This window comes from Oncorhynchus keta, chromosome 26 (assembly GCF_023373465.1).
Source record: "Oncorhynchus keta strain PuntledgeMale-10-30-2019 chromosome 26, Oket_V2, whole genome shotgun sequence".
Classification (NCBI taxonomy): domain Eukaryota; kingdom Metazoa; phylum Chordata; class Actinopteri; order Salmoniformes; family Salmonidae; genus Oncorhynchus; species Oncorhynchus keta.
In genome coordinates, this window is record NC_068446.1 from 12,457,139 (window position 1) to 12,471,726 (window position 14,588).

General features: G+C 42.9%; 1 protein-coding gene across 4 annotated transcripts in view; it reads right to left on the reverse strand.

Moving 5' to 3' along the window:
• Positions 1 to 456: 456 nt before the first annotated feature.
• Positions 457 to 14,588, reverse strand: part of LOC118358960 (protein cramped-like) — a 49,789-nt gene continuing 35,657 nt past the window's right edge. For 3 of the 4 annotated variants that reach the window (XM_035737013.2, XM_035737014.2, XM_035737012.2), the window contains exons 13-20: positions 13,025 to 13,099; positions 12,854 to 12,935; positions 12,472 to 12,582; positions 8,689 to 8,858; positions 8,313 to 8,505; positions 8,046 to 8,210; positions 7,687 to 7,832; positions 457 to 4,958 (exon numbers count right to left, since the gene is read on the reverse strand). In XM_035737013.2, the coding sequence (XP_035592906.1) occupies positions 4,845 to 4,958; positions 7,687 to 7,832; positions 8,046 to 8,210; positions 8,313 to 8,505; positions 8,689 to 8,858; positions 12,472 to 12,582; positions 12,854 to 12,935; positions 13,025 to 13,099 (1,056 nt within the window). In that variant the 3' untranslated portion in view covers positions 457 to 4,844. Of the gene's footprint in view, positions 4,959 to 7,686; positions 7,833 to 8,045; positions 8,211 to 8,312; positions 8,506 to 8,688; positions 8,859 to 12,471; positions 12,583 to 12,853; positions 12,936 to 13,024; positions 13,100 to 14,588 lie in introns of those variants that run through there. The other variant, XR_008080043.1, reaches the window with a different exon arrangement.

Consider the following 14,588-nt stretch of genomic DNA (forward strand, 5'->3'; position numbering starts at 1 on the left):
ACAGGTTTTATAAATATTTGCATTTATTACAAATAAAAACATGAAATATCACATTTGCATAAGTTCAGACCTTTCACTCAGTACTTTGTTCATTCACTTTTGGCAGCCTCGAGTCTTGGATTTTGCTCTGACATTCACTGTCAGCTGTGGTACCTTATATAAACAGGTGTGTGCCTTTCCAAATCATGTCTAATCAATTGAATTTATCACAGCTGGACTCCAAATCAAGTTGTAGATCCATCAAGGATGATCAATTTGAAACCATTTTTTATTTGTAATACATAGGCAAAAATGTTTTAAAAAAACATTATTTTGCTTTGTCATTACGGTGTATTGTTTGTAGATGTTTTTTAAACAATCTTTATCAATTAATCAATTTCAGAATAAGACTAACGTAACAAAAAGTGGAAAAAAGGTTCAATACTTTCCTTATATACTGTACATGCAGAATGTCTCACCCATTTTATTTTTATTTCACCAGGTAGGCAAGTTGAGAACAAGTTCTTATTTACAATTGCGACCTGGCCAAGATAAAGCAAAGCAGTTCGACACATACAACAACAGTTACACATGGAGTAAAACAAACATACAGTCAATAATACAGTAGAAAAATAAGTCTATATACAATGTGAGCAAGTGAGGTGAGATGAGGTAAAGGCAAAAAAAGGCCATGGCGGCAAAGTAAATACAATATAGCAAGTAAAACACTGGAATGGCAGATTTGAAGTGGAAGAATGTGCAAAGTAGAGAGTAATAATGGGGTGCAAAGGAGAAAAATAAATAAATACAGTAGGGAAAGAGGTAGTTGTTTGGGCTAAATTATAGATGGGCTATGTACAGGTGCAGTAATCTGTGAGCTGCTTTGACAGCTGGTGCTTAAAGCTAGTGAGGGAGATAAGTGTTTCCAGTTTGAGATTTTTGTAGTTCGTTCCAGTGATTGGCAGCAGAGAACTGGAAGGAGAGGCGGCCAAAAGAAGAATTGGTTTTGGGGGTGACCAGAGAGATATACCTGCTGGAGCACGTGCTACAGGTGGGTGCTGCTATGGTGACCAGCAAGCTGAGATAAGGGGGGACTTTACCTAGCAGGGTCTTGTAGATGACCTGGAGCCAGTGGGTTTTGCAATGAGTATGAAGCGAGGGCCAGCCAACTAGAGCGTGCGTACAGGTCGCAGTGGTGGGTAGTATATGGGGCTTTGGTGACAAAACGGATGGCACTGTGATAGACTGCATCCAATTTATTGAGTAGGGTATTGGAGGCTATTTGTAAATGACATCGCCGAAGTCGAGGATTGGTAGGATGGTCAGTTTTACAAGGGTGTTTGGCAGCATGAGTGAAGGATGCTTTGTTGCGGAATAGGAAGCCAATTCAAGACTTAACTTTGGATTGGAGATGCTTGATGCGAGTCTGTAAGGAGAGTTTACAGTCTAACCAGACACCTAGGTATTTATAGTTGTCCACATATTCTAAGTCAGAGCAGTAATGAAGAGCATGCATTTAGTTTTACTTGTATTTAAGAGCAATATTGGAGGCCACAGAAGGAGAGTTGTATGGCATTGAACAATGGAAGCTAGGAGTTTTCAGAGACTCAACAGTGGAAGCTAGGTGAATTGCAATACTTGTGCTGAATATAAACTACTTTTCACAACTAGGTAATGGCAGGACGATTTCTGCCATTGATGATTCTGTTTGTGAAATAACCAACCTCTGAGTGACACTGATGGAAGAGAAAAGAGCTGGTCCAGCTTTTGTTGAACAATAGGAAGGCTGAACAATTTTGTGGGATGTCACTAGTTACCACAGCCAAAGTCAGAAGGCCCCCCTACTCGACCAATCAGATGAGGGAGGCAAGTTGGAGGAAAAAAAAACTAATTTGGGAGAGTAAAAGTCTCCCATTCAATTGTGTTCCGTTTCAAGTTGTTGGAACGAAGACATGAATGCCATGAGGTGAAAGTCAAAGAAAAGACAAAAGACAAACATGCTGCTGAAATGAGCAAGGTAGTAAGTTAAGACAGATCTTTGTCATTTATACCATGCACTTTTACATTTAATTGTAATAATGGAATGTTCTTCAATAAAATTGAAGATGGGGCTGACGGACTTTAAACAAGTGTCCCAACTCTGTGGTCACCACAGATCCTATGGCACATATTGCAAGAGTATGTCATGACATCAAACTGTATTCCTATTATATAATACTGTGTATAAAAAATAAATAGTAATTTACATGTTATTTAGCAGACACTTATCTTGAGCGACTTAGTAGTGTGTATACGTTTCATATTGTATGCAGTACTGTATGAACAAATTATGTAACCAAATATCTGTGAAACCTAAATGTAAAACAAATGAACTTTTGTCCTCTGAAGAGGTTGGATGGGCTAATAAAAATAAAATAGAGTATGTAATGGCACATTTCCATACAGCATTTACCCTAGTGCTCAGATTCTTCTGTTTCCAACTACGCAGACCAGCATCTGTCTCACTTGGGGTCAAAGCGAAAGCCATTTGTACTTTTCAGATTTACATAACAATAGCTAACTGAACTAACACCTTCTCACAAAGCAACCATGCAGAGGTTGTTGATTCTGCTTTTCACAAGTCATTTTAAAAACAATACAGATATTGGAATAAACCTATTTTGGGTTAAGACAAGTAACTATGTGGTCCTTCTGTAGCTCAGTTGGTAGAGCATGGCGCTTGTAACGCCAGGGTAGTGGGTTCGATTCCCGGGACCACCCATACGTAGAATGTATGCACACATGACTAAGTCGCTTTGGATAAAAGCGTCTGCTAAATGGCATATATTATTATTATTAACTATGAGTAAGGGAAAACATGATACGCTTGCAAGCTGACTGATTAAGACATCCGATTATCCCTTTGCATTTAGAATGGTTGGATTTATTATAGCTAATAAAAAAAATTAAATGCATGCCTCACGTCTCCCCTGCAAGCCGGTCTGCATACACACACCCCCTCATCTGGTTGGTCATTGCCAGCGAAACGTAAGCCGCATACGAGTCATATCACACTCACTTGATCCAAATTGGTCAAGTAAGCAGGCCTTAAGACTTTGTGGCTAAAGTAACTAGTGACGACCAATTTTGTGTGGGCTCAATTTTTTATTAAACATTGTTAAACACTCCACTATTACTGCTGATATATTAAGGTATTTTTCTGAAATTACAATGCAAAAAACCAACACTTTTTTTCTCAACCTGTTAATAAATAGTCCAAATAAGAATAATTTACAGGATTATGTTACAAAAGCATAGAGAGATTACTGGAATTGTTATAGATTAAAGTTAAAGAGAAAGGACTCCATGCCCCAATTTAAAGACAACCGCTATATAAAAATCTTTAGACATAATCCACATTTGTAGCTTGAACATTTCTTTTAGTGTGTTAAACAATAAAAATCTGACATTTAGTATTTGATCATTGCGTCAATGTGATTTCTCATAACAAAATCCTTAGCTGACATCTAGGCATTGGGTGTGTCTGAATTGGCAACCTATTCCCTACATAGCATACTCCTTCTGACCTGGGCCCTATAGGCTCTGGTCAAAAGCAATGCACTATATAGGAAATAGGGTGCCATTTTGGACACGGATTGTACTGGAAACACGCATCTTCATTTCTGGCATTTGCTGCAATGTAGTCAGGCATTACTACTCAACCGTAGTAATCCGATGCCAGACTGCAGTCGATGATGTGGCACACAAACATTGGTTGATACAATGCAACATCTCCAACAAGGTCATCCTGGAACGTGACCATATTTCTGTGTCTAAAGCCCCACATAATATGACTGGTTCTTTCGTCAGCTGGGGAGCTCTAAAACACGCAGCTTGACTGACAACCAACCAGGCATCATAGGAGGGAGAGCCTGGTGTGGTGTTACAAAATGTTTTGCTACAGAAAACTGAAATTAGCTTTCAGGTCAATTCAAAGCATTGGTTGAGAAGAAAAAAAACAGACTAACACAGATGTAGCTGGGTTAGTTGGAGTAGATGTTCAAGTGGACTGTCACTTGTTTGCATTGATATGGAGGGAGGGACAAAGACACTCCGACACGTATGTTTGGCCTGGGACACAAATTCACATCAGTTCCACTCATGTCTTATTCAGTTTAAACAAATTAAATGATTAAGTGATGTGTTAGTTTAATTTGTACGCGTGAACAGACAAGATGGAGAAGGACACGCTACCAGCAGTTCATCAGTAGTTATTTTAAAGTTAGTCTGACATTTACATTTTCAACCCAATGTCTTCGGGTTGATATTTCTCAGAGGGAAGAAGACGGAGACAAAAGGACAGAAATGGAGACCCAGTCTCTTGTTCATATATGGCATTGTTCTATACTTTACATGAGGTTGTGTTCTGTAAACAGGATTAATCTTAAGTGTTTAAAAAAATATATATATAAAAAAAAGGCCTGCTCGCTAGGCAGAACAGTTCAAACAAACAAGCCAGCTGGAACCCGTTAGAACAAGTTGACGCTGGTCAGAACCCATAAGAACCAGTTGAAACTGGTCCACAGGCCATCAAACCAGTTGAAACTAGTCCACGTTCCTTCAGAAGCCGTTGAAACCAGACCACAGACCGTCAGAACCAGAGGTAACCATTTCAGAACCAGTTGAAACCATCAGAACGAGTTTAAACCTGTTCCAGTTGGACTGTTCCAAGGTAGATCTGAGTGCTTCTTCTGTTCAGGCCATTGCCATTGCACTTTCTTTCACAAACTATATAGGGGAAGGAGTGTTTCTCCACCCCCTTTGTCCTTGCACTTTTGAAGGTGTGGGAGGGGCAACTGACAGACATTTCTTCAGTCTATTCAAACTCAAGGTGGCAGGAGGTGCGGCTCTGTGACAGCCAGCTCCTGTGCCAAATCGTTGAAGCGGGCGATGTAATCCACGCTGCTCTCACTCATCATGCAGGCCAGCTGGGTGTCTACCTGCAAGGATGAAGATAACCACATATTAGATTGTCACAGAATGACTGAAGAACACGCTTCCAGAGTATTGACAAGGGGGTGACCAACATTTGAATATTATTTTTGCCACATTTGCCCCAAAATAATGAATTTGATGTTGCTTTAAAAAAACGACATAATGGATTCAAACTATAAATAAGCTGCCAAGTGACACAAGCCTACCAGAGGAGCTAAATTACTTCTATGAGCGCTTCCAGGCAAGCAACACTGAAGCATGCATGAGAGCACCAGCTGTTCCAGACAACTGTGTGATCACACTCGCCGTGGCCGATGTGAGCAAAATTCACAGGCCAGACGGATTACCAGGACGTGTACTCCGAGCATGCGCTGACCAACTGGCAAGTGTCAATGACATTTTTCAACCTGTCCCTGGCTGAGTCTAATACCTACGTTTCAAGCAGACCACCATAGTCCCCTGTGCTTTAAAACACCAAGGTAACCTGCCTAAATGACCCATAGCACTCACGTTGGTAGCCATGAAGCACTTTGAAAGGCTGGCCATGGCTCACAACACCATCCATCAGCCCAGAAAGCGTAGACCCAATCCAATTTGCATACCGCCCCAAAATATCCACAGATGACAATCTCTATTGCACTCCACACTGCCCTTTCTCACCTGGACAAAAGGAACACCCATTTGAGAATTCTGTTCATTGACGACAGCTCAGCATTCAACACCATAGTGTTGAACAATATAGTGCCCTCAAAGCTCATCAATAAGCTAAGGACCCTGGGACGAAACACCTCCCTCTGCAATTGGATCCTGGACTTCCTGACGGGCCACCCCCAGGTGGTAAGGGTAGGCAACAACACATCTGCAACGCTGAACACATGGGCCCCTCAGGGTTAGTCCCCTCCTGTACTCTCTGTTCACACATGACTGTGTGGCCAAGTACGACTCCAACACCATCATTAAGTTTGCCTACGACACAACGGTGGTAGGCCTGATCACCGACAACAATGATTGAAGCTTCTTCAAGTGCAGACACAAAAACCATCAAGCATATGATGAAACTGGCTCTCATGAGGACCTCAACAAGAAAGGAAGACCCAGAGTTACCTCTGGTGCAGAGGATAAGTTCATTAGAGTTACCAGCCTCAGAAATTGCAGCCCAAATAAATGCTTCAGAGTTCAAGTAACAGATATCTCAACATCAACAGTTCAGAGGAGACAGTGTGAATCAGTCCTTCATGGCCAAATTGCTGCAAAGAAACCACTACTGAAGGACAACAGAAGAAGCGACTTGCTTGGTCCAAGATGCATAATGGACATTAGACCGGTGGAAATATGTCTTTTGGTCTGATCAGTCCAAATTTAAGATTTGATTCCAACCGCCGTGTCTTTCTGAGAGTAGGTGTGGTTCCCACCGTGAAGCATGGAAGAAGTGGTGTGATGTTGCCTTGCTGGTGACACTGTGATTTATTTACAATTCAATGCACTTACCCAGCATGGCTACCACAGCATTCTGCAGCGATACTCCATCCCATCTGGTTTGTGCTTAGTGCGACTATCATTTGTTTTTCAACAGGACAATGACCCAACACACCTCCAGGTTGTGTAAGGGCTATTTGACCAATAAGGAGAGTGATTGAGTGCTGCATTAGATGACCTGGTCTCCACAATCAACTGACCTCAACCCAATTGAGATGGTTTGGGATGAGTTGGACCGCAGAGTGAAGGAAAAGCAGCCAACAAGTGCTCAGCATATGTGGGAACTCCTTCAAGAGTGTTGGAAAAGCATTCCAGGGTGAAGCTGGTTGAGAGAATGCCAAGAGTGTGCAAAGCTGTCAAAGGCAAAGGGTGGCTACTTTGAAGACAATATACACTTTTTTTTGGTTATGAAATGATTCCATTTGTTATTTCATAGTTTTGATGTGACTATTATTCTACAATGTAGAAAATAGTAAAAATAAAGAAAAACCCTGGAATGAGTAGGTGTGTCAATGTTTGACTGGTACTGGACATATTACCTCGACTAACCAGTACCCCCTGTATATAGCCTAATTTTTTTATTGTTGCCCTTTTATTTTTTTACTTTAGTTTATTTAGTAAGCATTTTTCTTAAAACTGCATTGTTGGGGCCTCCCGGGTGACGCAGTGGTTAAGGGCACATTAGGCCACCAGAGACTCTGTCGTAACCGGCCACGACCGGGAGGTCCGTGGGGTGACGCACAATTGGCCTAGCGTCGTCCGGGTTAGGGAGGGTTTGTCCGGTAGGGAAATCCTTGTCACCAGCGACTCCTGTGGCGGGCCGGGCGCAGTGCGCGCTAACCAAGGTTGCCAGGTGCACTGTGTTTCCTCCGACACATTGGTGCGGCTGGCTTCTGGGTTGGATGGCGCTGTGTTAAGAAGCAGTGCGGCTTGGTTGGGTTGTGTATCGGAGGACACATGACTTTCAACCTTAGTCTCTCCTGAGCCCGTACGGGAGTTGTAGCGATGAGACAAGATAGTAGCTCCTAAAAACAATTGGATACCACAAAATTGGGGAGAAAAAGGGGTAAAATGAAAAAAATAAATAAAACTGCATTGTTGGTTAAGGGCTTGTAAGTAAGCATTTCACGGTAAAGTCTACACCTGTCGGTGCATGTGACAAATAAAATTAGATTTGATTTAAACTAAGGAAACGAAAAGGTGAAAATTGTGCAAGGGAGGGGTGTAGCAATATTCTTCCTACTGGGGTGGTCTTACCTCTGCTACGTCTGGCAGGCCGCGGGACTGAAAGGAATCATGGGAGTTGCAGTCCAGAAATCTTGGTCCGAAGAGGGCTGTTCCACTGGAGGGGCTGGAGCGGGCCAGGGAGCTTTGTCTACCCTTATCAGGGGACACCAGGCTTGCTGTGTGTGTGTGTGTGTGTGGAGGGGGGGGTTAAAGTTGTTTGAAATTGAGACGACACAATAAAAACTAAATCTCAGTTGAGCTTATGCTTCTGGGCTCAGAGTAATTCTGTTTCAATTGGCTTCATCATGTTCAGTTCAATTGGAAATCTTTGCCAGATACTGATGATAGTGGCTGCGTGTGCATATATACTGTGAGTGTGTGTGTCTTACATAGCAGGCAGCCAAATGAAGAGTCAGTGGAGTCGTTGGGGTACCACTGAGGGTCATGGCTTGGGGAAGGGATCCAGCCTCTGGAGGGGCTGACTGAGGTACAGGGTAGGAGCTTAGAGCACTCACTACCATTCAGCTTGGCAGGAGAGAGGGATGCCTCATCACCTGAGAGCGAGCGAAAGAGACAGCACATGAGATGTAAACAGATACAGGCTACATGACAAAAACAGTACAAAATCGTATTTTTATAACGCCCCCTTCACTTACCGTAGTGTGCCGAGTTGATGGCCAGCTCAATGATTGAGTCACTGATGTGCATTTGTGGCCCTCCAGGAGCCATGGCTTCCTCCAGGGGTCCCGGGAGAGAGATGTCCAGCAGAGAGGCCACGCTGGGCGGGGAGAGGAGAGAGTCACCTGCCACTCCTGGAGACAGAGGGGGGAGGCTGTTCTGCAGCGAAACCTGGTGGAGGGTTAGTGAAAGAATGATACAGGGTTAGAATTAATGTATAGAAAATATGAAAATATGTGCTCTTTTTGGATACGTTCCTGTGGCACCTCACTCTTTCAAAACATCTTGAACACGATCCAGGTAGATCTCTCTCCATCAATGTTTCTCTTTCTCTTCTTTCAGTGTTCCACTCACCTCAGAGGAGGCCTGCTGAATGAGCTGTGTCTGGGGAGGACCAGGACTAGTATGCACCACTCCAGGGTGAGAGGTCGAGAGGGACCTTCCGTCTGGACTGGGGGCCTCCAACTCCCGACAGGGGCTGCCTGGGATGATGCCTGCTGACTTGGCTGCCAGGTCAATGGCACCTGGATGGAAAAATATAGACTCACACATTGAATTGTAAATAAATTACAGATTAATTGCACCATCATGTTTTAGCTTGCGCCAATATCCAGCATCAGTGGGCCTGGCCTAGGGGGCTTTAAAATAATATATATATTTTTTTAAGATGAAAGAGAAAAACATGACCCACCAATGCCAAAGAGTAGATTTGGCATTGGTGGGTAGGTAAGAGGTCTACTTCACCAGCCACATTGGGGGGGTGGACACTCACATTAGTGAATACAAATAACCAAGTATGATCATATTTATAGCAATATACACTAAATGACCAAAGGTATGTGGACATCTGTTCATCAAACATATCATTCCAAAATCATGGGCATCAATATGGAGTTGGTGCCCCCATTGCTGCTATAACAGCCTCCACTCTTCTGGAAAGGCTTTTCTCTAGATGTTAGAACATTGCTGCGGGGACTTGCTTCCATTCAGCCACAAGAGCAATAGCGAGGTTGGGAACTGATGTTGGAGGATTAGGCCTGGCTCGCAGTCTGCGTTTCAATTCATCCCGATGGAGTTGAGGTCAGGGCTCTGTGCAGGCCAGTCAAGTTCTTCCACACCGATCCCTACAAACTATTTCTCTATGGACCTCGCTTTGTGCACGGGGCATTGTCATGCTGAAACAGGAAAGGGCCTTCCCCAAACTGTTGCTACAAAGTTGGAAGCACAGAATTGTCTATAATGTCATTTTATTCTGTAGCGTTAATGTTTCCCTTCACTGGAAGTAAAGGAGACTAGCCAGAACCATGAAAAACAGCCCCAGACCCTTATGCAGTCCATCAAACCCAGAAGTGTGATTCATCACTCCAGAGAACGCATTTCCACTGCTCCAGAGTTCAATGGCGGCAAGCTTTACGCCACTCCAGCCGACGCTTGGCATTGCACATGGGGATCTTAGCCTCATTTTATGAAGCTCCCGACAAACAGGTCTTGTGCGGATGTTGCTTCCAGAGGCAGTTTAGAACTCTGTGCTGAGTGTTGCAGCAGAGGACCACACTCGGCAGTCCCAAGCACTACGAGCTTCAGCACCCGGCAGTCCCGTATGCTTGTGTGGCCTACCACTCTGCGGCTAAGTCGCTGTTGCCATTAGACATTCCCACTTCACAGTAACAGCACTTACAGTTGACCGGGGAGGTTCTAGTAGGGCAGAAATTTGACGAACTGTCTAGTTGGAAAAGGTGGCATCCTATGATGGTGCCACATTGGAAGTCACTGAGCTCTTCAGTAAGGCCATTCTACTGCCAATGTTTGTCTACGGAGATTGCATTGCTGTGTGCTTGATTTTATACACCTGTCAGCAACCGGTGTGGCTGAAATAGCCAAATACACCAATTTTAAGTGTTACCCACATACTTTTGTATATATAGTGTAAATGCTGCAGTAGCTGTTTTCAAAAGTTTTTCTGCCGTTTTGTTTCTTAGCTGGTAAATTAATTGCACAAAGTCAAAGAACCACAAATCCACAAATCCTGAAATGCGCAGCAACACTACACTTATGCACAGGCATAAAAGTTTGTTGAAAGTCTACTCAAGTGTTTTTGTGTTTCTTGGCTATTTACATTGTTTCGTTCACAAGCTAAGTTGTTTTTCAATGTTTGAGTTTCAACTGGTATAAAAGAGAAGACGACATGGTAGAGAGCTGCAGGTACCGACAGATCATTGCGCTGCAGTTCGCATTTTCCAAGGTCCCTTTTTTGTATTATTAATGAAAATTCACTACAAAGCAGTTTTTAGGGAACAGGAAGAAGACTGGGATCTGGAAACAGTAGTCTTTCTGCTTTGTATGCGTTAGCCTTCCATTTGTATTAAAAGCTCATCTTTGTCGCATTGTTCACGCGCTGCTTCAACTTCAGTAGCCTACCTCTCCGAGTTGGGTGTACGAGTGTGCCTAGTATGTGTGGTCTCATTGAAATGGAATTGTTAATTTTCCAAGGAAATTAACTTAAATATGATTAGTTTACTATTGATAATGGAATGTGGAGGGTGCTCAACTCACAAATTGAGATGCAATAAAAAAAAAAAGTGATAATTGAGAACAAAAAGGCGCAACACGCGCACAAGCTACCATAGTGAGCAAGCATTCATTTCAATAAATATTGGCAACTCATTTGTCTCTGCTTGCAAATCGTCCTCCTAAAAGAAGGTACGCTATAGCCTATATGCAAAACATAGCTCAAGAGAAAGTGTCAGTAGCCATGTGTGTGAGATCAGTTGCGAGTGTGGTCTCAATTAAATCGCATACTCTTATAGCCTATGCATGGGCGGCGAAGCAGTTATCGTTCCAAGGAAATGTACTTCCTAAATATGATTAGGATATAGCTTACTGCATTGCCTAGAAATATGTATTGATCACCAATATTTGTATCAGTCTGAAAATAGTCCCACTTCTAAAACGTAGCTCAAAGAGAAAATGGAAGTCTCGACAACTCCGCGCTCTTCAAACGATGCCTAGCATATTGGCTGATATATTAGAGTATCTGTATTACTGGGCCACAAGAGAATCTCAGGTCATTTAACCTATTTCTTAGGTTGTTTTTGTGCATTTTGATATTGCCTATAGGGCGCAAAATTACTGGGACCATTGCTGGCAAATGAGCGTGTTACATATGCCTAAAATAACATTGCAGGACTGTGGTTGGGTTTGGGACCAGTTATTCTGGTTGCATGTGGGAGTCGGACAGAAAGCCAGGGGGTGCAGTATGAACTACGAGTCACAACTCTTAATCTCACAGTCACAAACATGAGTCACGTTACCATGGTAACCTCCACCTCTTAAAGGGGCAGGTGACATTTTCAGTCTCATCTGAAAATGATATACGTTTATACTGTACTCTATATCATCTACTGCATCCTTATGTAATACATGTATCACTAGCCACTTTAACTATGCCACTTTGTTTACATACTCATCTCATATGTATATACTGCACTCAATAACATCTACTGTATCTTGCCTATGCCGCTCTGTACCATCGCTCATTCATATATCTTTATGTACATATTCTTTATCCCCTTACACTTGTGTCTATAAGGTAGTAGTTTTGGAATTGTTAGCTAGATTACTTGTTGGTTATTACTGCATTGTCGGAACTAGAAGCACAAGCATTTCGCTACACTCGCATTAACATCTGCTAACCATGTGTATGTGACAAATAAAAATTGATTTGATATTTTGGTTAAACGACTCCAGTAACAAACAATGAAACATAATAAAGCAATATACCACATTACTTCTTACTAGTAATACAGATGTTTTAGAAACATCAAAACATGCTCATCCGTTTTATTATTTTTGGTGAACAATTTTTGTAGGACTGGCAAAACAGATTCTTAAAATCTACCTGCCACAGTGGCTGGTGGATTCTTAAAATCTACCTGCCACAGTGGCTGGTGGATTCTTAAAATCTACCTGCCACAGTGGCTGGTGGATTCTTAAAATCTACCTGCCACAGTGGCTGGTGGATTCTTAAAATCTACCTGCCACAGTGGCTGGTGGATTCTTAAATCTACCTGCCACAGTGGCTGGTGGACCAAAAAGTTAGTTTCAGGCCCTGAACAGGTAGAGAGAAGAGGTACGTACTGGAGAGCCGACTGGACATCCTAGGGCCAGAGGTGATGGGCGGAGTCCTGGGGAGGAGGGGATGGGTGGAGGGAGAGAGACGGGGCTGGATTGGCCGGAAAGAGCCTGTTCCTGAGGGAGAGGGTAAAAAAACAAAGAAAGTCAGTCAAGTCCAAACTATGGAGGTGAGTGGTTGAGTATTTCTAGCCCTGTTCAGATAGTTGGATAAAACATTTTTGGGCCTGAACACAGAATATTACTGCTCTCCAGTGCTTTTTATTCCTGCAGCATAATTACAAACAAATATGTTGTTACGATACTTCAAACATACCTACTTCCTTCATGTAATTAGATAAGTTAGATAATTTAACTAGGTGTATGGGTTAGTTGACAGGTGACATACCAGTGGCAGATGAGTTGGAGAGGATGGAGAAGGAGCAGACGTGTTGAGGAGTGTCTCCAGTGGTCCGGGGGAGCAGGGTTCTCTGAGGAGGAACAAACAACAATTTCACATTAAAACAATCTGTTCAGATCTCAAGATGTACACCAAACAACGGACGAAGATGAGACTTACCTGGACCACGAGCGGCTTTCGAAGTGGCCGGCTCCTGTTTTTCCTTTGTTTCGGCAGGAAAATGTCTGACTGCATCTGTAAGAGGCAGAGATGCAAACTGGTGAGGGCCCAAAAAGGTGAAGAAAAAGATGTGTGAACTGGGAGAAAATGTGCCCTTTTTTAGAATGAGGTTGTCATAACACCAACTTTTACTCAAGACATAATACCAGGCCAAGTATCATGATACCGAGTAGAATCGTGATACCACAAGGTTTGCCAGGCACCCTGTTCACATTTTCTATACGTTCTGCAAAGTGCTGCACAAAAACCTGTCCCTGATATTCACACCTCTAATCAACACAACCCATTGGATTAAACGTCATACTTTTTACTGTATAATAGAAAAGGCTACTGCAGAAAATATCTGATTTGCTCATATCCAAAAGGCCTACCTGTGATTGGGCAAGAGGAAGAGAGGAATGTTGAAGGAATACCAATGTATAATGATACACAATATTTTCATTGTGGCAGTAAGGGTTAGGGTTACAATCAGATTAGGCCTATATGAAATCATCTTTAGCCTACTGTTCAGACAACTTTCCACACATAGCCTACTCTCCCTAACACTTTTGGGAGCGAACAGAATTTAAGGAACACCATTAAAATATATTTTTGATTCAGAATGACATTGATTAGGCATATGTATCCTACCTTTGAAGCATCTCTTTGAGTAGTTTATCTATCCCCTTTTCCGTTTTTCCTGCACCATCCAAATGTGTGCAGAGCCAAGGTACCATGTTATCTAACTAGCCAGGTAACATTACTAAACAAGGTCATTTGTTATCAAACCACAAGTAAACTCAGCAAAAAAAGATCCATCCCTTTTTCAGGACCCTATTTGGATTTTTACGAATTAACTTCCCAGATCTTCATTGTAAAAGGCTTAAACACTGTTTCACATGCTTGTTCAATGAACCAAAAATTCATGAACACGCACCTGTGGAACGGTCGTTAAGACTAACAGCTTACAGATGGTAGGCAATTAAGGTCACAGTTATGAAAACGTAGGACACTATAAAGAGGCCTTTCTACTGACTCTGAAAAACACCAAAAGAAAGATGCCATGGTCCCTGCTTTCTGCATGAACGTCCTTTAGGCATGCTGCAAGGAGGCATGAGGACTGCAGATGTGGCCAGGGCAATAAATTGCAATCTCTGTACTGTGAGACGCCTAAGACAGCGCTACTGGATGGACAGCTGATCGTCCTCGCAGTGGCAGACCACGTGTAACACCTGCACAGGACCAGTACATCTGAACATCACACCTGCGGGACAGGTACAGGATGGCAACAACAACTGCCCGAGTTACACCAGGAACGCGCACTCCCACCATCAGTGCTCAGAGTGTCTGAAATAGGCTGAGAGGCTGGACTGAGGGCTTGTAGGCCTGTTGTAAGGCAAGTCCTCACCAGACATCACCGGCAACAACGACGCCTATCGGCACAAACCCACCGTAGCTGGACCAGACAGGACTGGCAAAAACTGCTCTTCACTGACGAGTCGCAGTTTGGTCTCACCAGGGGTGA